Here is a 22,112-nt window from a genome sequence, read left to right on the forward strand (position 1 = left end):
TGCGACATCACCGCACATTAAATAACCGCGGGTGGTTCCTAATTAAGTCCAGAGTTCAGCACTGCGGCAGATGTTTCTCCATTCTGTAATCCATTTCTTATTTCAAGCCTTTGAAGTTATGTGGTCGAAATACCTCCGGAGCCCTCCAATACAGCAAATATCTCTTCTTTGACTCCATCCTTCCTTCAGCACGCGATTGAGGCGTCCGCACAGAAGTGAGACTATTACTGCGTCTTTGGTTGCCTTTCAATCATTTTTTATTTTTCTTTTACACAGATGGTCGTAGCGGCGGCGTTTCTAAAACGGCGAAGCTGAAAAGTGGTTGTGAGGTGTGTGATGTCAATACACTTAATCCAGCATTCTTTAGTGCTGACCTTAGCAAAGATACAGTCAATATAGTTTTTAGTTGATTCACATTATTTTTCAGGAGACTGTTGCGGATGAATAGCGCAGTGCACTAACTTGCTTGGACATTACTTCATCAGCAATATAAGCTGTGAGACGGCGATACTTTCGAGGTGGTAAAATTGTTTTTCTTTTTCCAGGAAAGGTAAAGGTCCAGTAAATTCTCACGTTTCGGTGGACACCTCAACCGCGCCTTGAAGGAATGGATGAAGAATGAAGTGAAATCAGGAGAGAAAGAGTTGGTTCTGGAATAATTTCAGCCAATTGGGGATCTATAATATGCACTGACATCGCAGAGCACAGGAATGCCTTTTGCATGATCCCTTCATCGAACCGATATTATTCCGCAGCCCTCCACTATAGCCCAATTTTTTCCTTCTTCCTTCACTGCCTGCTTCAAACATTCTTTCATGGCACAGTTGAGGGGTCAAGCCAGAAACGAGACGGTTACTGGGCGCTTTAATTCCTCCACAAATCAAGTTTGATGCACTCGCTGCCCGCTGCGCTGGCTCGTGCTTAGAGGAGGAGGAGGAAAAAAGCTTCACTCAGGGCCAGCACTAAGGCCCAGTGAAAGAGAGCGCTTGCTCCGCTAAGGCCCGCTGATAATCAGACGAGCCCGGCAGCTGTGCACGAGGACACTGGTTCAATTCAGGCCGCACCGGCCGTGTTCCGATGGAGCTGAAACATGAGTGGGCCCGTGTAATGCAGGTGAAGCGCAGCGTAGAAAAAACATGGAGGAAGGAGGGGGGGGGGACATTAAAACGCACCCTTACGAGTGTGACGCTCCCAAGGGTCGAAATTATTCTATAGCTTTCCACTATGGCCTCTCTGTCTCCCTTCTTTCAATCTCTGCGCCATCCCTTCGCGACATAGTTGAGGTGCGCACCACTTCCCCGAAATCCGTTATTAAGGCGAAAGCCTTTAATGGCTGATACTTGCGGCCATGACCTTGTCCGGTCTCAAGTCATGTCACACCGATGTCAAAATAACATAAGTAAAAAATCCTTGTGCACGGCGGGATTCGAACCACCATCCTTCCGTTCCGCAGCCGAGCGTGCTAACTACGCTACTTCCTGCCAACAAATATGTAGTTCTCCTTGTCTAGCCCGTTTAAGCCCGTTGTGCCATTGGCGGTGTGGCCTCGGCAACATTATTTTTTTCTTTTTCTCTGCCCACATTAATATATGTCTAGCCCGTTTCAGTGGCGCAGGCCAGGGCTTATTATATTTCAATCTTTTTAGGTTGCCCCAACATAACGAATATCTAGCCCGTTCTGTCGCAAGACGGTGCGGGCAGGGCAGTTGTTTTTTTTCTTTAGCCCAATCTAACCTCTGTCTAGCCCGTTAGCCCGTTGTGTCGCAAGACGCTGTGGGCAGGGCATTTTTTTTTCTTTAGCCGAATCTAACCTCTGTCTAGCCCGCTACGGGCAGGGACACTCTATTTTTTTTTGTTCTTTTTATCGTCCCACAATAATTTTTTTCCAGCCCGTTGTTGCACGGGGCAAGGACACTTTATTTTTGTTTTGTTTTTATCGTCCCATAATAATTTTTTTGTCTAGCCCGCTGTGCCGCAAGACGGTGCGGGCAGGGCAATTGTTTTCTTTAGCCCAATCTAACCTCTGTCTAGCGCGGGGCTTATTATTTTTCAATCTTTTTAGGTTGCCCCAACCTAATATATGTCTAGCGTAAGGACGCTGGAGAGTGTTTTCGGAAGGCCGTTGAATCAGACGGATGCCTCCCAAACGCCTTCCAGTGTTAAGATTCACAAACAATTGTGTACTTAATAAACATCTTAACCACACATCAGTGACACAAGCAGCAACACCGTACTAAAGGTTTTCGCCTCACCGCACTTTAGGTCAACAAAGTGCCCTTAATTTTTAAAAATAGTTTTTAAATCGGTAGCGTTACGGTACCCTTTCAGCCGGTGGTGGCGTTGATGTGTCGAGAAAACCAGGTGGCAGTGAAATTAATTCAGGTAAATTCAATGCAACTACCATCTGCCCATCGCAGAAAATGCGCATGAGCTTTTCGGGAGCTCCGGAAAAGAAACCAGTGCCCCCCTAGACCCACCGGTGGCTTTGTTCAAAGCAGCCACCTGGCGAGGCAGTGACGCATCGCTTAAGCGCTGCACCACCACTGTGCTAGTAGTGATGTGAAAACTGGCCGCAATATTTGAATTTAAAGTACTTTTTCAGAACTGTAGTGCGTATAAGGTACAAAGAGGTCTGCAGGAGGACCCCAGTGGTGTAGTAGTACCCGCGGCCGCTGAAGAGATCTACAACGCTATGTCGTCATGCTCTTAACACGGCGTTTAGGTGTCCCCCCCTCCCCCCCCCCCCCTCTTCTTAAGGTTATTTCTGCGTTGGGTTTCCTCTCCAGTAACGGCCATCGCCGAAAAAAATATTCGATCTCAAAATCCACTTTCCCAGCATTAAAGGCCTTTTTTCCTGCAGGACGTGAGCAATCTGCCTGGTTGGTATAAAAATTACGTACACCTTGAAATGACTCTCCGCTCTCGGCTTTCCAGTCATGCATGCGAGGAGTGGTCGTACCAGGACGGCAAATGTCCCGACATAGAGGACGGCGCGCAGTATTTCTCTACCTACGGCGACTGCGAGCAAGGCTGCGCACGAAGTGGTTCTGCGAAACCGATCGGCTGCTATGCCCCGTCCTCCGGCATCCCCTGCCCCGTCACGGCTATGGTCGAACCGTACTTCGCGTTCAACCACACAGGCGGCATCTGGCGGTGCCACAAGGCTGACATCAACACAATCAGAGAACACCGGTGCCTCGAAGAAAAGCGAAGGTGAGCTCTCGCCGAGACGGCTGATTGCGATTTCCTTGACTCACCCTGCGCTTGGATTAAGGCTTCCACTCAGCCGAAAGACCGCTGTGAGCCTTCGTGAGCGGGTGGGCTAACTAAGTGGCGTGATATTATTTCTTCCAAATCTACCCCTCCGGACTTCGAGAAACCTTGCTTGTGGCAGTGCAATTAACGATTGGTCGCGAGAGGTTGCTCGGGAAGCGCAACTCGGGTCGCACAAGACCCAAAGGCGGCGCCACCTGCCATCGCAGCGAAGTGGCGCATCACTTAGCCGCTGCACCACTGTGTTTTTTTTCTGTATTGCATGAAAATACAGCCGTTCTGACAGGCTTCAAACCCGACTCAACCAGGTCGCATTCCGCAACTCGTCATACACAGTCACACCAGTATTCTACGTCGTTGTGTCATACCTCTTACCGCTCTGTCAAGAGTGGTATGAAGACTCCCAGCGATCTACGAACCTTGAAAACCGAGGCTCGAACCGAAGCCGAAATGATAGCCGAAATGCTAGGGCACCTGATTCGCTTTTGGCCTAACTGTGCAAATCGACCGGCATTTTTTTTTATGGCTTTTCACCTATCGATGAGAATAGCACGCGTTTCAGAGTTGAGCGGCCTCTAACAGTGTGACATGAAAAAAGAGGCAGAAAAGGGCACGATGACATATTAAACGCGGCAGCAACAAATATTTTTTAAGTAAGGGCCTGCAAAAATAAACAGTTTATGAATAATGATTAGTGTGAAAGTAAAATGGGGTGGCCTAGTTTGGAGGATCGTCACCTCATGGTGCACGGTTTGTAGACCATCGACACTGCGTCCGGGTCGTCAGTGTAACAAGAGTGCATACCAAGTTTTATGCTTTTATTTCGGATTTAAAATAACTTGTAGCAATGCTTTGCAAACGTGGGAATTACTACACATTCTACTTTAACGACATGGTAACGAGGAAGTCTTAGGGGCTCGAGCAGGGCGCCGAGATACGAGCTATATCTTGAGTCCTGTCGATGTGAGTTCTGAAAACCAAGTTAATGCTGGTGACCAAGTGAATGCTTTCATTAAAATGTATCCCAGGCGATGGGGACGCTGTAAACCGCCAGTGCTGGGCTATTTTCACTAAAGAAGCTTGACCAAAAGAGAAGATGGAAGCACGTGGCGGTCATTTTCATCAACGTGCACAATTTTATATTGTGCATTAGGCTTCTGCACTCTTCGATCTTACACCGGTGCCGAACCGTTGGTTCGGAAAAAATAGCAGACGCTTTAGCATGGCTAAACGCAGTATACCATGCAGTTGCACTTGTTACAGTGGGTACTTAAATTTCTTATGTGCTAAAGTCATTTGACCAAAACGACTTTACCATAAAGGCCATTCCCTGAAAGCCTTTAATCGGAACGCATTTACCAAGAAGGCCTACATTCTAGACGCCTTTAGCATAGTCCTTACCCTGAAGACCTTTGACTTAAAATGTCTTTACGCTTAAAAGATTTACCTTAAAGGCCTTGACCTAGGCTTTCACCTGGGTGAAGGCTTTCCAAGTGTACACACCTGGCAGGTTGCCCACAACCCGGTGGGCAAGTGGGCCGCCTACCATGAAACCGGCTTCAGGGGCGTATAAGTACCTACGTATGTCCGAAATCGAAAAATGCGCCTAGAAGCGCTACCGCCCCCCCCCCCAAAAAAAAAAAAATACTCGCCGCGGCGTCTAAGTGGTCAGGGCGCTCGGCTGCTGATCCGGAGTACCCCAGTTAAACCCGACCGCAGCGGCCGCGATTTGACTGAGGCCAAACGCAAAATGCGCCTGCGTGCTCTGCAATGTCAGTCCACTGTAACGATCGCATATGGCGTAAATCATTCCAGCGCTCTGCACAATAGCAGCTCTGCCTTTCCTTTCTCTCCCACCTTCCTCCCTTCCGTCACGGCGTGGTTGAGGGGTCCACCGAGAATTAAGTCAGTTGGCGCCCCTTTCATTTCCTGATAACCAATCATTTCGAAAATGAATTCGCGAAGCAAAATATATCAACCTATGCACGCCTGTGGGCTCAGCTTCGTGTGGCCGCTACGCCGCCGAACCGGATAGAGCAACATAGGGCAATAGGGGTAAGACAGGGCAGCTGCGCCCTGTCCTATAGCCCTGCACCCACATCTTTGGCCACGCCATGACTCGATTGATGAGGTAGTAGATCCTGTGCATAAGCCCATGCTATTCTAGTTCTGATCTAATTTCAAGTGACACCTTCGAAAGGCTGCTCATCTTCAGATCTTTTGACGCAGATTTATTCAGTTATTCATCGACTAAACTGACCTTGAAACACGTCCATGAAAGAACTAGTTCCAAAACCAAACTTACAATGTGGAAGAATCTGTACTTCTGAGAGTCTGTTTTGGCACAAATGGGTGCTAATGAATACCTTTGAGTTCGTCGAGTCCATCTGAAACTGACTGCCTTCACGCTACTGGCCAGCTGGATATTAATTTTGCCTGAAAGGGTGTTGACGAGTAAAACAAGGCGGCTGATTTTCCTTCTTGCTTCTAATGTTTGGATACCATAGTATGAACGCATGAACGCGACTACTCTCTGTAATCGCGGAGCGGTGCCAAAAAAGAAATTGTAGCAAGCGGATTTTGTGGCGAACATCCGGAACCGGTTCCACGTTTCAGCCTCTCTGTCTCCCGTGTTGCCCTCCCATGTTCACCTTCCATATTCATTGCAGAAAGAAAACCAGCGCAAAAGACTGAGACACAGAACAGGAACACAGGACGACGCTGGACTACTGACTGCATTTATTTCAGAAACGATCACATTTATACCCTTCAGTATGAGACCACGCTTGCACACACATGACAGATTTACAAGAAAAGGTAGATTGCAGCATCACTGACAAACATCAGGACCACAATCATTGTGCGACACGTTACGTTAAGGAGTTCAAAAATATAATTTCTTTATCTTATAGACAAACCGTCGTGTCACTTACACATCGATCTGCTTGTGTATCGATAAGTATGCCTCTAGAATTTCGCGTTGACTCTTAGTTCTACCACGTCCAAAAATTGAAGCTTTCTTGAAGAGCGGAGTGCATTTGTGCTTCCTGCAATGTTTAGGCAAATTCGCCCGTCATCTGTGGAAAGCGACCTTTCATGTTCTCTGAGCCGGGTGTTAAGACAGCGGCCAGTCTGCCCAATGTACACATTCATATCTCGCTATTCGATCGGAATTCAGTTGCTTGGCGAGGATTGAAGACACTACTCCAAATTCACCAGTGGAATACTCCACAAGCTTGTGCACAGGCATTTCAAACAATGAAAAGTCTGATGCTCGGGCCAGGGTAATTCATATTTAGTCATTTTTAATTCGTCCACCGTAATAAAGCTTGTGTCATGTGGAAACACAAAACGACTAAAAAAAATAGCAACTAGTGTCTCACCGTGGTGGTAAGGTTTTCACACGTTAACTTAACTACATTTTGTAGATACGTCACTCTGTGCTGCAGATGCCCCGTGTTCGATCACCATCGCAGTGGCAACAATTCTAAAATGCTAAACGTGAAAACGCCTTGTTACCATGATTTCAGTGCTCATTCAATTGGGGACAGGAAGGGGGGGGGGGAGGTTTATGCTTCAGGGGCCGGTGCTTGTTTCGAGTAATTCACTACTGCAAGCCTGCTGCTAGTGGCGAAGGTCTCGGCGTGGCATATTGGATTTTTTTCGTCGGATACTCTCAAAACAGTACCCAGCGGGAAACATTAACGTCGCAAAGGTCATTTATGCTTGCGAGTTATTTTCACTCGATTTCTCGCAACGCATACACTTCTTTTAAGAAAAACTCAACGAAACGCAGGTTCGACTCCGAATCAGAATGCATAGCCACTTGCGGAGAAGGGAAGCCTCCTAGAGATAAAACGAGCACAACGATCGCGACGAGAAAACCGCCCCCGCGAGAAAGGGTAAGTATTTATCTCCGAGCGCTCTCTAATTTCATTGATATGACACCACAGCCCCCACAGACGGGAACAGTGCTGCAAGCGAGCACATGTGTCCTGAATTTGCTAGGACGCAATTAGCGCGCTGTTCTTCACTCAGGTTTCAAGTTATAAAGAAGTGGCGATATATATTCGCATGCTCATTTGTACCCTCGCCTCCACCACACCCTATGTTTTGTGCAACCACGCTTCGTATCCAGGCTTTCTTTATTTCGTCATTGGCTCACATCAGCTAAAATAACCGCTCCAAAGGAGGAGGGATTTTTCCGCACAGCATACGGTGTCTTTTCGGTACTGTTTGCTTTCTCGCGCACGATATCGCTCAAAATAACCTTAGTCGGCCCGGTTAACTGCCTTCTAAAAAGCGACAGGCCGGACAACGAATGCACAGCGGGTCAGAGCGCTTACCGTTAAACCAGTTTTGGCAGAGAACGAAGAGCAGTGTGATTTCGCACTACAAGTTGTCGCAGTTGAGGGCGATAGTGCTTCTCAGCATGTTGCGCCAAAGTCTCGTGGAATCGTGGAGAAAATACGAAGTGCAATGCGTTAAATGCTGTTTACATATATCGAACACCTTCTGTAGCCGTTTTCCGAGTGCTGCCGGAGCCGTATACTGGAGAGCTCATCTATTATTGCAAGTGCCATGACGTGGGTGCAGAAAGCAATTGGCGCAGTTGGCGCAGTTGCGGTGATACCACTTAGCTCTGTGAGCAGTTATGTGGGCCAGCCGATTTTTCCATCCATTACCAAAGCACATTCTCTCTACAGGCCCCTGAAAGGCCCGCTGATGGCCACACATATTGTTAACATTTTTCCTTGTCTTAGCTTATGAAACATATACATTCAGTTAAAGAAGACTTAATGTTACTACAACGTGGTAATCTGTCGGCACGGACCACCGTCAATTTGTCCTCAGTGTAGAGTTAATTCAAGCGCTATCGCCTTGCTTAGCAAGCAGTAAAACTCTAGTTACGTCACTGCATCACGTGTTTTAAAGTTCCCCTTGCGCGACTTTTCACCACAGTGTCACCCGGTGAAGAGCTACTTCAAGTTCTGCGAAAAGAGCAACGTCGGCTACTACTACGACGGCCACCAGCACAAGTGCTTCTCGACACGGGAGAAAGCGCACTACGTGTGCTACACCGGTCCGAACCAGTTCCCCACCGATGAAGCCTGCCGCAGGGCGTGCGTGGTGCCTGCCGAAAAGGACAAGGGACCGATGTGCGACGACGAGCGCCACCTGGTTCCCTGCAATAGTTCACACCTGGTCATCACATGGTGGTTCTACGACTTTACACTGTACGCTGGAAACAAGATTTAGATTTCTTTAATGCGAAAGCATTAGATGGATGTATGTCCCGAGCTACGTGTCAGCAAAACTTTCTCCGCATCATTACGTCGTTCAGTGAAGATAAATGCGCAAAAATTTAATTGTACTAGTAGTGTGTGCTGAGGTCTCGCTGGTGGTAAAATTTGGTCGATGTAGTAAAATTAGATAATCAATTACACGTGAAAACTAGACTTCGAAGTCGCAACAGCCACGGACGTCGACCTAGCTTCTCCGCATGACTGTGTCGTTCTATGAAGATGTGTGTGCAAAGATTTTGGTAGGTAGTGTGTAATGAGGTCTCGCTGTGGGAAAATTTTGATTGACGTGGTGTAATTGGTTAATTAACCGCGAAAATTACACTTTCACGTCACGATAGTTCGTGTTTATGTCCCGTGTTTCCTGTCAGCAGAAGTTGCTTCGCATGATTACGTCGTTTCGTTAAGATAAATGCACAAGAGTTTGATTGCATTACATAGGGCGTGATAATTTCTTGCTGTGGGAAATATTCGGTTTATGAATTGTAATTACTTAAACTTCGGCGATACTATAGCCACGAACGTCTACATAGAACCTGGATGTCAAAGCAGCCACGGACGTGGACGTAGCACCTGGCCGTGAAAAGTAAAACAAATAAACATAAAACACAATAAAAACAGAAAAAATTTAAAATTCGTGAAAAAGATACAAATAAAAATCACAAATTAGAAACTAAAAATAATAAAATATAGAAAATATAGATCGCACACTTGCGTCGTGAAAAAAAAAGCCGCCTTCTAGAAAGTTTTATGCTTTCGCATTTCTCCTCGTAAGAAGGCCTAAGTGCCCTGGTAATTTTTTTTTCTTGCAATATTCATACCCAACAATTCTGGATAACAGCATTTTTGAACGGAAGGAATTTAATGAACGCATTTTTTTCATATATTGTAATATTTCACAACAACAATCATTATATCCGCAGATGTCTCGTCGACCGGCTTTCATTTTTCTTTTTGCTATTAACATTTTTGCTATCGTCATAAGGGTTCCCCATCGGCATTCTATGGCAGTCTTGACTGCTCGATACGAGTGATGGAAAAAACTTAAAAGAAATATTTTGCTCCACATCAGAAGAACTAACCATTACCTTCAACATTCCTGTAACAGTACCTCACAATTTTTCAATATTCAAAATTTTTTCCAAGAATGTTTGACATGCAGAAAGGCAGAGAGTTGCAGTGCTCGTATTTACGTGTTCATGTTATCGCTGCTCACTGTTGATCTGGTGTTAACGGTTTCCATTATCTCTCTTTAAGTGCGTGCGTCTAGATATACACGCTTGGAATGTCTAGTCGATATTTTTCGAATAGATTTTGTTGATCCGACAGAGAAACTTCGGGAGTAGTTGTAAATAATAACGTCCTCAGCATGCCTGCAGGCGTGAGATGCTGGAACAGACATAAAAGTGGACATTCATTGTCTGATGATTGATCTGCTTAAACAATTGTAGGTCGCCCCTTATCCGAGCAATCTGGCTAGTAACTACGAGTAATAAACGAGTAAAATAACGCAATTTAATTAGACGGTAGCGAGAACTGCTGATACTCTAATGCTTCTTAGAAATAAAACAAACTGCTTTTTGGACATCGTCCTGGATAGAGGTCATTGGCGTCGAAGGTATGCTTTGTTCGGCAAATAAGTCCTTAAAGGACAATTAAAAAGATATACTTTGAAAAGACGCTTTGGCAGCGATTGCTTTGAGAGCAGTATGCTTTAGCATGGCTTGCCGCTCTTCTCTGCTTTCCAGGCAGACGTGCAAGGAGTGGCCATACGAGGACGGAAAGTGCCCCGGTGCCTACAACAAAGTAAAGTATTTCAGGTCCCAGGATGACTGCTTGCAAAACTGCGGCCGGAGAGAATATGCGAAACCAGCCGGATGCCACGCCCCGCCGTTCGGCGTACCCTGCCCCGCTTCGGTTATGAAGAATCCCTACTTCGCATTCAACTCCACAGGTGGTATCTGGCTGTGCTACATGGCCGACAACATCACGATCAGGGAACACCGGTGCCTGGAAGAAAAGCGAAGGTGAGCTCGCGGCGAAAATAGGCAGAGCGTTATGTGTGACCCAGAAGGTTTCTTTTTTTCGATAACGTTCTACACGTTGACATAAAATTCGATTAATGTGACAACAAAGCGTGCCGTCTGGCTGCCGTACTGCTTGCACTGATGAAGTTCCAAGATGTTTTTGAGTTATCACGCGTCTTGAAATATACATAGTGAGTTAATGATAGAGATTTGAACGACGAATGGAATGAATCGAGCCAGAAGTGTTTGAAGTTGAAGTCGCAGTTTAAATCGCACTCCATGACCAAATGATTTCATCTGACCAATGAACAATTGCGCTCGTCAAGTGCGATTAAAACTGAAACATCAAGTCTAAACACTTCTGGCTAGATTCCTTCCATTCTTCATTCAATATCTCTCTCATTAGCTCACTCGGCCACTGATCGGTGGTCGCTCACTTAACAGTCACTCACCCATCACTTTAATTTCTCTGGGAAACATATAATGACCTAGTGCTGCGTTTGCACACTACATATGAAAGTTTTATTGGGTTAAATGAATCGAAGAGTCGCAGGCTTTAAGGGGCGTCGTAGTTTAAGACTCTGGATAATTACGGCCACCTAGAGTTCTTTAACGTGCACAGACATCGCGAAGTACACGGGTTTCAAGCATTTCGCCTCCATCGAAATGCGACCCCAGTGGCCGGGATCACGTCCACGTCATCTTCATTCAGAGGTGCGCCGAACATAACAAAGTGCTATGAATGTGTTCGCAAAATTCACTTAGCATTAATGACACTTTTACTCAAAAAATGTTTTATACGAAGTACAGAGCACTGCGTGCGGCACATGAGCTTAGCACGCCGGTATAACTGATAACCACCAAAATGGGTTCTGCTACGTCTAGGGATAAACATTACCTTGGTATCGAACAAACCAATTTCGGCGTTTGAAGTTTGAAGTTTGAAGTTTATTTGACATCAATTTGTCAGAGGTGACGGGACAAAAGGCAATTCATTTTTTGCCTGACGTGGCCCCGTCACCCGTTACATTGCTCAGGGGGGTGGCAAATTATACAGCAAAATACACAAAGCAAAACAAGAAAAGTAACAACATCGCATACGTACTACATGAATTATATGTAAGGATCAATGAGTTACACATAATTAACACAAATGCAATGAAAAATGAAGGAAACAACAACGCATAGCTAAAATGTCTCTAGGACAAAACAAAAAAATTGACATAGCAAACAATGAGATACACAGAATTAACATACAGGCAAGGGGAGAAATAGCACGCAAACCAAAAACAATGAAAACCGCATCGCATGTCTCCTACGTCTTTAGGACAACAAAACCAAAAATAGCGAACCTGGACATACACCTAGCGAGTAAAAAAAAAAAAACTAGAAACTGGACACTTTATGGAGGAGACAGGGACAGAAGGTACATTTTAACATTGTTCTTGAAGTTACGGGGGGAACAAGGCTGCTGCAGAAGTTCCGTAATACGTGGGTGTTTATTAAGTAAATCAGGAATTAAGTAATCAATGTGCTGCATACCATAATTCGTTCTCATCAGAGGCATTTGAAAGTGACTATACCGGAAATCATAAGGTTTCTTGTTAGGGAAGTATAATGCATAAAAGGAAACTGGGTCACGGGTGACTTCATGATATATATGATATGCAAGCTTTAGTTGAAACAGTCCGTTTATCTTGAGTAAATTATGTTTTAAGAATAATGGGTATGTATGTTCTAGCGGACCTACATCTTCTATGCAACGCAGAGCTCGTTTTTGCAATATCTCAAGCCTGCGCAAGTTTGTCTTGGTAGTGGTGCCCCAGATTAACAGACAGTAATGTAAATGAGACTGTACTAAAGCAAAATACAACTGACGTTTAATAGAGCTGGGAACCAAATATCTCACTTTATACAAAATGCCTAGAGATCTAGAGATATTTGTGTGAACCTTTACAACCGACCTCTTGTGACATCATGCCCCCTTTGTTTTCTTTTCCACTTAGCCCTGATACATTATATTGCGTATTTGGAGAGGCTGCCATAAAAACTACATGTGGCGATAAACATTAACTTGGTATTGAAATGATTCGTTTCGGCAGAACTTACTACAGACCTTTTGTGACGTCAAGCTCCCGTTAAAAGAACGCCGTCGGAACGCAGGTTCGACACCGAAGAAGCCTGCAGAGCTACCTGTGACCGAGGGTACAGTCCAATACCAACAATCAAAACAACAGCCTCACCGAACAAAAAAAGAGAGATGGTAAGCACAAACGGACACTGCACTTCAGTTCTATTCATTTATTTTACCCTCAGGACTTTCGCATTACAGTGATTATTTTGCGCGAGCTTTTATATATAGAGGCGAACACTAAATTGCTAGTGAGTCAAGGTGTCCGGCGCTCGCAAACGATGTTAATAGGCTGTTCTGCGCATTGATTTCACACCGGCATAGTTTGCGATACATAGTTGCACGCTCCTTTATCCGTGGTTCGAGTGTGGCCTGGTTTGGTATTTGGTATGTCCCACACTGTATTTGCCCTATATTAACCAGTACCGCTTCTCCGGTATAGAGTACTCTGCATCTTCGAAATTGTTGCAGATATCGCCGAACAGAATCATCCTTACGTGCGACAAAATTCCTCGTTAAAAGCGAGGCGTCAGACGACGAATGTGCGCCGCATACGCGAGATTCTGTAGAATAAAATCAGTACCGTTTGAAATCAGGCATTATTGCAGACAAAAACTACGATTAGTACCATGGATTAATAAGAACTACTGTACGATCTTGGAGCAATCTTGACGCGTGTAGGAACTAGATAATGTATGCCATGCAAAGGTATTAAAAATCTTATCACGAATTTCTTCCTGTGGTAGCTTTTGGAGCTATTACAAAGCCTCAGTGTGGAGCTCATTCAAGACTGGTGCAATTCATAGAGCACACATAGGAAGTGAAGATATGCAGAAACAGCCCCCAGGTGAGTGAGCTGGGATGGCTCAATTTCGTAGCAATCAACAAAATTGAGGAGAATTGAGGGTACGCTCGGCCCAGTCCGAAAAGCGGGCCTGTTTCTTCTACGCAAGCAACAGAATATTTGGTATATGTTGAAAGGCTAGGTGCTTTGAAATTGCGTACTCGGTGGCCGCACTAATAAAATATCAGCTAAATTAATTTTCTCCCCGCAGTTTTCACACTTATCGACAGTATTAAAGACTGCTTTGTAGTAAACATAATTTTTCAGCAGTATTGTTGCAGAAACAGTGAACCAAACTATTTTTTTTTTCATTGTACATCGGGGTGCCTCACATCGAAATAGAAGGCTATTCACCAGGTTAGACCAAGAAGTACGATTTTTGCCAAAAGTGAGAGAATAGTGGGTTGCTTTCCTGACTGATAGTAGAGCCCTTGCGGAAACTCTAGATACCAAACGTTCTTGAGATTTGACAGCGATGATATTTCTTACGTTGTGCAGATTTATAAAACAACCTTTCCATTGGGCCGAAAAAAAGTGGGTGCTTAAAGTTCAGTACTCGGTCCCATTAAGGGTGCCATAAGTGTTCTGCGAATTGAGCGGTGCAGTATAAAAAAAAACAAAAAACGAGGAGATATAATTTTATTTTGGTATTGAAAATCGCATAAAAAATGCCATTATGCGGCGAAACCCGCCATTATCATAGTAGTCTAACAGGTGACCACTTCTTGGCAAAATATCTCGTATTTCTTTTAAGTGCACAGTGGTTTTTTTTTCGAGGAGTGTTCGTCATGCTTTATTGTAGTTTACACTCTCACCAGTGCGCCATTCGACAAAAAGCAACGCTTCTTCAGCATCGTCGAGCATGCGCCTCTAGCTTTTGGTAACTAGATGGCGCCACAGTGTTTTGAATTTCTTGAATGGAGCGGCTACCAGGGTCTGCTAAAACTTTCATCGATGAGGCTTAAATCACTGCGCCATAACAACTTTGGGTTAGAAACTGCAATGGACGCAACAGAAATGAACGCTAGTCTATGTACTAAAAAAATAACTTATTACTGTCTGGCGGATGAGGTTTATATCAGTTTTTGTTACAGCACTTTTGCCGAGGTGCAATCCACATCAGGCTCGGTGACCATGGTTTCCAGCATAGGGTGCAAAAAAAACGGGCATACGCAGTGATTTTGAAAATTTTTGGTAAAAATTTCCTGAATAACTTCTTAAAGAACGGTTGCGGAATGCAGCACCTTGTACAACAACCTTTCCGTTGGGCCGAAAAAAAGTGGGTCCTTAAAATTCAGTACTCTGTCCCTTTAAGTGGTGCCATAAGTGTTCTGCTACACGGCTAAGAAAGAAACCCCTTGGCCCGGTTACTTCTGGCAAAGAGAGTGCGGTACAAACGCCTTTACAGACGCGATTTGAAAGCCCAGTTTCTCGCCTGTGCTCAACTCAGAGGCACTGGGTTGAAGTGTGAATTTCCGCGCAGTGTCACAAGGTGAAGAGCTACTTCAGGTTCTGCGATAAGGGCAACGATGGTTACTACTTCGACGGCCACCAAATGAAGTGCCTCTCGGTCAGGGCCGAGGAGCATTCCGTGTGCAACACTGGCCCCAACCGGTTCGCCACCGAAGAAGACTGTCTCCGGGAATGCGTGAGGCCTCAACGGAAAGATAATAAGTGCAGCATTAGTCGGGAGTTGGCTCCCTGCGAAGAAAATCACATCAACGTCACGTGGTGGTTCTACGACTTCGGCCTGTAAGTGTGCCGAGCGCTTTTCTTCTCTTTCTCGGTGGATTCTGAGGCAGAGTATAGGAGAGAAGGGTGCTTTTTGTTTCCTATCGTTTTAGTGTATCAGCTCTGACGTTGTCTTTCCACAGTCTTACCGTCGTCATCAGCCAGCCTACGCTCATTGCAGGGCAAAGGTGTCTCCAATATTTCTCCAATTAACCCCGTGCGGCACCACCTGCGGCCACCCTATCTTCGCACACTTCTTAATCTCATCCACCCACCTAAGCTTCTGCCGTCCACTGCTAGGCTTGCCTTTCCAGCTTAACCTTCTATACAATGATGCTGGCGCATGTTTGATAGATGATACGTATTAACTCAATAGCATTAAGGCTGCCGTTCTGAAAGTAATCCAGCGTCGTCGGAGATAACATCGTCGTCATGCCTAGGGTGGCTCACCTGCCACCTAGGCCACGTAACCTTGTGACGTCGCCACAACCTGCCTACCGAATTATGAACAAATTTCCCACCATGGCAGACGGCCGTAAAATTAATGTCTGATCGCGAGAGGTTGCTCAGGAAGAGCAACCTGGGTTGTGCAAGCCCCACCGCTGGCTGTGTTTGAAACAGCCACCTGCTGGCGGGCCAGTGGCGTATCGCTCAACCGCTACACCACCCTTACAAAAGTGGTCTATACACAGTCTATGTACTTCTTATAGACTCTATTGTCTTCCTATAGAGATTTCATTTTGTCTATTAATAGGCTATAGACTGTCTATAGGCAAAATTCTACTAAAAGGGTATGGCCATAAATCTATTGATTGTTCGTAGACTGCCCCATAGGATTTGTAATGCCTATAATTGTTTTCTAAGGTTTTTCTATAGACACTCTATAGAGTTTATAGACAGAAGTCTACGGACAGTCTATAGACTGTCTAAAGAAATTTTCGTGAGGACGCAACGCCAGGAGTGGTATCAGGACTGACAGCTGTCTGGGAATGTAATGCTGGAGAACGTTCAATTTCGTATAATTGGGCATTAAACCAGGCTATCGCACGGTATCTTTAAGGCAGAGCATAGGTGCCCCCTCCAGATTTTTTGATTATGAAGTAGACGATTAATCTAAATTCTAAGTATCTTTACGCTGCAGATCACGTACCTGGTCGAGTAATTTATAACTAACATAGTATAAAAACAAAACTAATTTGCTGGCTAAGGCGTGGGATAACGGTTTGGCACGCGGGGAAGGCTGTCATTATTATTTTTTAGCCCAGTGAATTGAACGAGACAACTAACGTTTTTTCGAGAAAAAATGCTGCCACCGACTGGAAGGCGTTGAAGTAACGAGCGTTAGCTTAACTAGCCATGCTTAAAACAAAGGTCTTTCCGCACCCAGCGGGGCCAGTGAAGACAACCCTGAGAGGTTAGTAAAAGTAACACACCTTCTTCACCCAGCGGAGCGATCGACACCTAGCGCCATGATGTCAGAAAAATTACGATTCACTTCTACACGTTGCCGAGTTACACCCCTTCAAGATACCTCCCAAACGGAAGTTGCTTCGTTTGGGGGGATAAAGTGGGGCTATAATTCGGATTGCTGTGCAATATGGTAACGCTTCAACTAGTGGTTGCATGTATACAATGTTTACCTATTATTTAATTGTGGTTTTATTTCTATGCCACAACCCATAGGGTTTTATTTGCCTACCAAATTCGGTACACAACAGTCCCCGTATGGGTGCCCCTTGCTGTCAGAGTATATATAGCGGAACGAATGTATACACTGTACATGGCGCCACAAGCCTCCATGCGAGATTGCTGTCTTCTAGTTGTTGCCACAGTTGGCGCTGCGATCCAAGGGTGGTAGCAGACCCAACGAAATCTCGAAACGTGGTGAGTAATAGCTAACGCTCTTCAAATAGATTTGCTCTGCGCCCTGCGTGGAGAGAAAATGTCGGAGTTATAATCGTATTTAACAGCCTTCACACTTCTATGCTTCCCAGTTACGCATGCACGCAATGGACATATGACACCGGAAAATGCCCTGCCATCCACAGCGGCGTGAACTATTTCACAACCCAAAAGGACTGCATTGCTGCATGCACCCCGCGTGGGCTCAAGAAACCAGCTCCGTGCTACGCCCCGACATTCGGCTACACCTGCCCCGCCTCTGTTATGAAAGAACCGTACTTCGCACATCAGTATGCAGACGGGACATGGCGGTGTCACAAGGCCGACATCAGCACCATCAGGGAACACCGCTGCATCGAAGAAAAATGGAGGTCAGTTGGTGTGAAAAGCAATAGGTGTACCAGCGATGAAGGGCCGCTGGCGGCCGCGCTGTGCGCATTCTTCAGTGTGGAAGGGACTTTGAAAGCGTTAAAGTTTCCGTTCATAGAAGCACCATAGAAGCAACCTAAGTGGTCGAACTAGATCACATGACCTTGTGGCGTCATCACAGCCTGCCCACCAGGTTGCGAGCAAACTATAGCCCCGTAGAAGGTGGCAGTTGAATTAATGATTGGTCGCGAGAGGTTCCTCGGAAAGAACAACTTGGACCTGATAAGGCCCAACGGTGGCAGCCCCTGTCATCACAGTGCAGTGGCGCGTCTCTTACCCGCTGCACCATTGCGCCGGGAGGGGTATGGAGACTCCCAGGGAGATATGAATGTAGATTGGAGACTCACAAATTCCGCGTATATTTGCATAAACTCATTAACGCCATGCGTCATACTCTTAAGGCGGAGCTTGGTATTCAATCCAATTCTCAAAATAGCAGGCCTATTTAAATTTAAAGCTGACATGATTTCCCAACTGACGCTTTCGACCACTCACTGCTTCTCCGACCAACTGACCGGCCGGATAGCTTTAACGCAATTGCGTTAAAGGCGCCTTTGACCAGAAATTCCGGTCTAGGCGTTGTCGGCGTCGGCGTTGTGAGCGAAAAATCACCAGCATGACTGTTGCAGGTGGTACTCAGAGAACAACCTAGGAGGCAGGTGGCCCACCTAGGTCACGTGACTTTGCGGCGTCATCACAAACTGCCCCGCGGATAGTGCGCGAACTGCCCACAATTTCTCGTGGCAGTTAAATTAACCATTAGTAGCTCGGGAAATGCAACCTGGGCCTCAGGCGACCCAACGCTGGGAGTGCCTAGCACCGCAGTGTAGTGGCGCATCGCCTAAAGCTGTACCACGAGGAGGACAATCGATTCCCGGAGATCTATGATTGTAAAGTAGAGAATGACTTTCTGCATACATGAAAATTAACCCCTTATGCTACCTTATCATACTCTTAAACTAAGCGTAAGTGTGTGTCACTTTTCATTTTTGTTTGTTCGTTCGGTCTTACATGCCGATATGTTGATCCTTAACTAATTAATAATGATTTATTGATTTCAATCAGCGAATATCACTTTAATCTGATGATTGGTAATAAATTTGTCGATTAGGTAGAGGACAACTAGAATTGGCAGCGTGACTTATTTAGTTCATTTAGTGGTACCTCAGATGCCCTTGAGGGTTATCTAAAGTAGCAATAGGGGCATTTGACATAAGGGCTTGGTCGTTACAATTTGTCCATAAATCTTTCAAAGAATGCGTTGAAAGGTGCTGGATGAATGTGGTTAACTACGTCGGCAGGAAAGTGTTTCCAGTCCTCTCCAGTCTGGACGAAGCATGCGTTTAGATGTGAAGAGTTAGGTCCAGATGTCGGATAGATTGATTTATTATGATTTTTGTGGTGAGAAATTCGGTGAGCAGACATGATGACATAACTACCAAGTAGTGAGCCGAAAAAATGATGAGACATATAATCTGGCTATTTTAAGACGTGAATAGAGGGGTGGAAGATCGGATTTCGACTTCAGATTGGTGACACTGCAGTGGAGTATTCGAAATGAATGAACCTTACTGCAGGATTGTGGACTTATTCGATGGCAAAAAAAAAGATTTTACTGATGATCGTCTCAAACTGCGCATGCATGCTCCACTTAGGGACGAACGAGCGTTAAACAGGCTGATAGTTTTACGCAGGGAGGTGGTAGTAGCAGGTTACGGCGGCCAAAACCATGCACGGCGTTGACGTCTCTATTAAAGTTAGAAATGTGAGCTGACGAATTAGGGGAATGAAAAATTGTAACACCAAAGTATTTATAACAGCCGGCTGAGGATATTTCAGAACGAGAGTTGTATTTAGGTTCAAGGTAGGATTGTCTACAGTGAAATATAATTACTGATGCTTTATTTTTCTAATGTTTCGAGACATGAGATATTTAGTGGTGCAAGATTGAGTGTAGTTTGGACCAGATTGTAGCAGTTAAGTATCGTTCGTGTCAGTAATAGGCCGATAGATTGCGCAATCATCAAATAATCAAATGTTAGAAATGATGCTAGCAGACAGGTCGTTAAGGGGAATGAGAAGAACAAAGTTGCGAGTACTGTACCTTGTGCCACACTAGACGAAAGGGGGCCCAAGGAGGGGAATGTTCATTGGCATATACAAAACTTTTACGGGTCGTGACGAAGCTTTCCTCAAGTATACGAACAATGCGTTAAGGTCTGATTTGAACTGCTGTCAATAATGAATAGATCTAGATGAGCGTGCATGACGTGCCTTTTCGAAGACGTTCTTACTGACGTGAACGAAATTTACTGATATAAAAGGTTATTGATCAGGAAGTAAGCGATATGCTTCATTAAGTTTGAACAAATGATTCTGAGCGACATGGGATGATAGCTGTTGCATCATCTTGTTCCCGTGCCTACCTCTAATTCTGAGACACTGCTGTCGATAATAATAGCTGAACTATGTGCTACAGAATGACGCACGTAATTTTTTCGTGTTTTTAGGGGTTTGGAGTTGATGCAATCTACGCCAGCTGAAGACGAGAACTTTTGAGAGTCTATTAGCTTCATGATGCCCGACAGGTATAAGCAAGCATGACGAGGGATTGTAATGAGGAAATCTGGAAGGTTATCATCAGGCTGATTAGTAAACAGGGATGAAAATATGAAATTTAGTGCTTCCGGTACCTTTTGGTCAGGAATAGGATTGTTGTGGTCATCGAGCATTGACAGCTTATTGGAGCGTGATGGGTTTATAATTCTCGAATCCTGTATGGGATTTGTGCGTAATATAATAGGTAACGTATTTGATTGCAGGGTGCGCGTGTTCAAGATGATCAGTGATTTAAATGCCTTGTCGACAGAGCGGTGGTTTTCCTAAGTGGATGAGGCGTTTAAACGTTTAGCCATAATCGCAGTCTCTTGTGGTTCCGCTTACCGAAGTTGATTGAAAGTTTAGCTGTGCCTTTTACTCTGTCGCGAATGTGCTTTGTGGAGAAAAGTGGTTCATAAACAAATAGAACAGTTGCCCGTTTCGTTGTCTTGGTCGCCATCTCGGCTATGTTTATTTTTTGTTCATCATCATCATCATCATCATCATCATCATCATCATCATCATCATCATCATCAGCCTTACTACACCCACTGCAGGGCAAAGGCCTCTCCCATGTCTCGCCAATTAACCCTATCCTTTGCCAGCTGCATCCACCCTTTGCCTGCAAACTTCTTAATCTCATCCGCCCACCTAACCTTCTGTCGCCCCCTGCTCCGCTTACTTTCTCTTGGAATCCACTCCGTTACCCTTAAGGACCAGCGGTTATCTTGCCTTCGCATTACATGCCCTGCCCAACCCCATTTCTTTCTCTTGATTTCGACTAGGATGTCATTAACCCGTGTTTGTTCCCTCACCCACTCTGCCCGCTTCCGATCTCTTAACGTTACACCTATCATTTTTCTTTCCATGACTCGCTGCGTTCTCCTTAACTGAAGCTGAGCTCTTTTCGTTAGCCTCCATGTTTCTGCCCCGTAGGTGAGTACCGGTAAGATTATGCTGTTGTACACTTTCCTCTTGAGGGAAATTGGTAAACTGCCACTCATGATCTGCGAGAATTTGCCATATGCGCTCCACTCCATTCTTATCCTTCTAGTTATCTCCCTCTCATGATCCGGATCAGCTGCCACTACCTGCCCTAAGTAGACGTATTCCGTCACAATTTCTAGGCTCTCGCTGCCGATTGTGAACTGTTGTTCCCTTGCTAGGCTGTTGAACATTACCTTGGTTTTCTGCATGTTAATGTTTAGACTCATTGGTCTGCTCTGCCTGTCTAACTCATTGATCATGATTTGCAGTTCACCTCCTGAGTGACTCAGCAAGGCAATGTCATCAGCAAATCGCAGATTATTTAGGTATTCTCCATTTATTCTTATTCCCAACTGTTCCCAATGCAGGCCTCGAAATACCTCCTGTAAACATGCGGTGAACAGCATTGGCGAGATCGTGTCTCCTTGCCTGACGCCCTTCCTTATTGGAATTTTATTGCGGACTTTATGGAGGACTATAGTAGCTGTGCAGTTGCTATACATATCTTCCAGTATTTTGACATAAGGCTCTTCTACCCCCTGATTACTATGGAATATAGCATCAATTTTTTATCAAAAGCTCGAGCAGTTCTGAAATTAATTTTGTCGCCAATTATTCTGAATGTACGTCTTTAAAGCGTTGAGCCCCTATTAATAACGCCGACGGAATGCAGGTTCGACACTGAAGAGGACTGCAAAGCTACCTGCGTAGGAAATCCGCGTCAAGAACTCCAAGCTCTTCCACCCAGCCTGCAGCCAATGGAGAGCGCATTGAGCGGCGCCGAAAGAGGACTAAACGTCATCGAGGCTGGGCCAAAACAATGACGCACGCATATGCTGTGCATCGCTGAAAGCCCGCACAATTCACTACAGCCGATGCCACGTTAA

At 45.3% G+C, this 22,112-nt stretch overlaps 1 protein-coding gene across 1 annotated transcript; it reads left to right on the forward strand.

The window, feature by feature from the left end:
* Positions 1-15,068: 15,068 nt before the first annotated feature.
* On the forward strand, positions 15,069-22,112 carry LOC144123453 (papilin-like). The gene is made up of 3 exons (XM_077656277.1): positions 15,069-15,330; positions 17,304-17,582; positions 21,899-22,112. The coding sequence occupies exons 1-3, from the start codon at positions 15,134-15,136 to the stop codon at positions 22,047-22,049; spliced, it is 627 nt and encodes a 208-aa protein (XP_077512403.1). The 5' UTR covers positions 15,069-15,133; the 3' UTR covers positions 22,050-22,112.

The sequence above is a fragment of the Amblyomma americanum genome, chromosome 3 (genome assembly GCF_052857255.1).
Source record: "Amblyomma americanum isolate KBUSLIRL-KWMA chromosome 3, ASM5285725v1, whole genome shotgun sequence".
NCBI classification, from domain to species: Eukaryota; Metazoa; Arthropoda; class Arachnida; order Ixodida; family Ixodidae; genus Amblyomma; species Amblyomma americanum.

Bases quoted from the DNA above. Each gene is read 5' to 3' on its own strand.
- LOC144123453 (XM_077656277.1), top strand. From the start codon at position 15,134: ATGAAGTGCCTCTCGGTCAGGGCCGAGGAGCATTCCGTGTGCAACACT. The intron at 15,331-17,303 runs GTAAGTGTGCCG...TATGCTTCCCAG, and splicing joins TGGTTCTACGACTTCGGCCT to TTACGCATGCACGCAATGGA. The intron at 17,583-21,898 runs GTCAGTTGGTGT...GACGGAATGCAG, and splicing joins TGCATCGAAGAAAAATGGAG to GTTCGACACTGAAGAGGACT.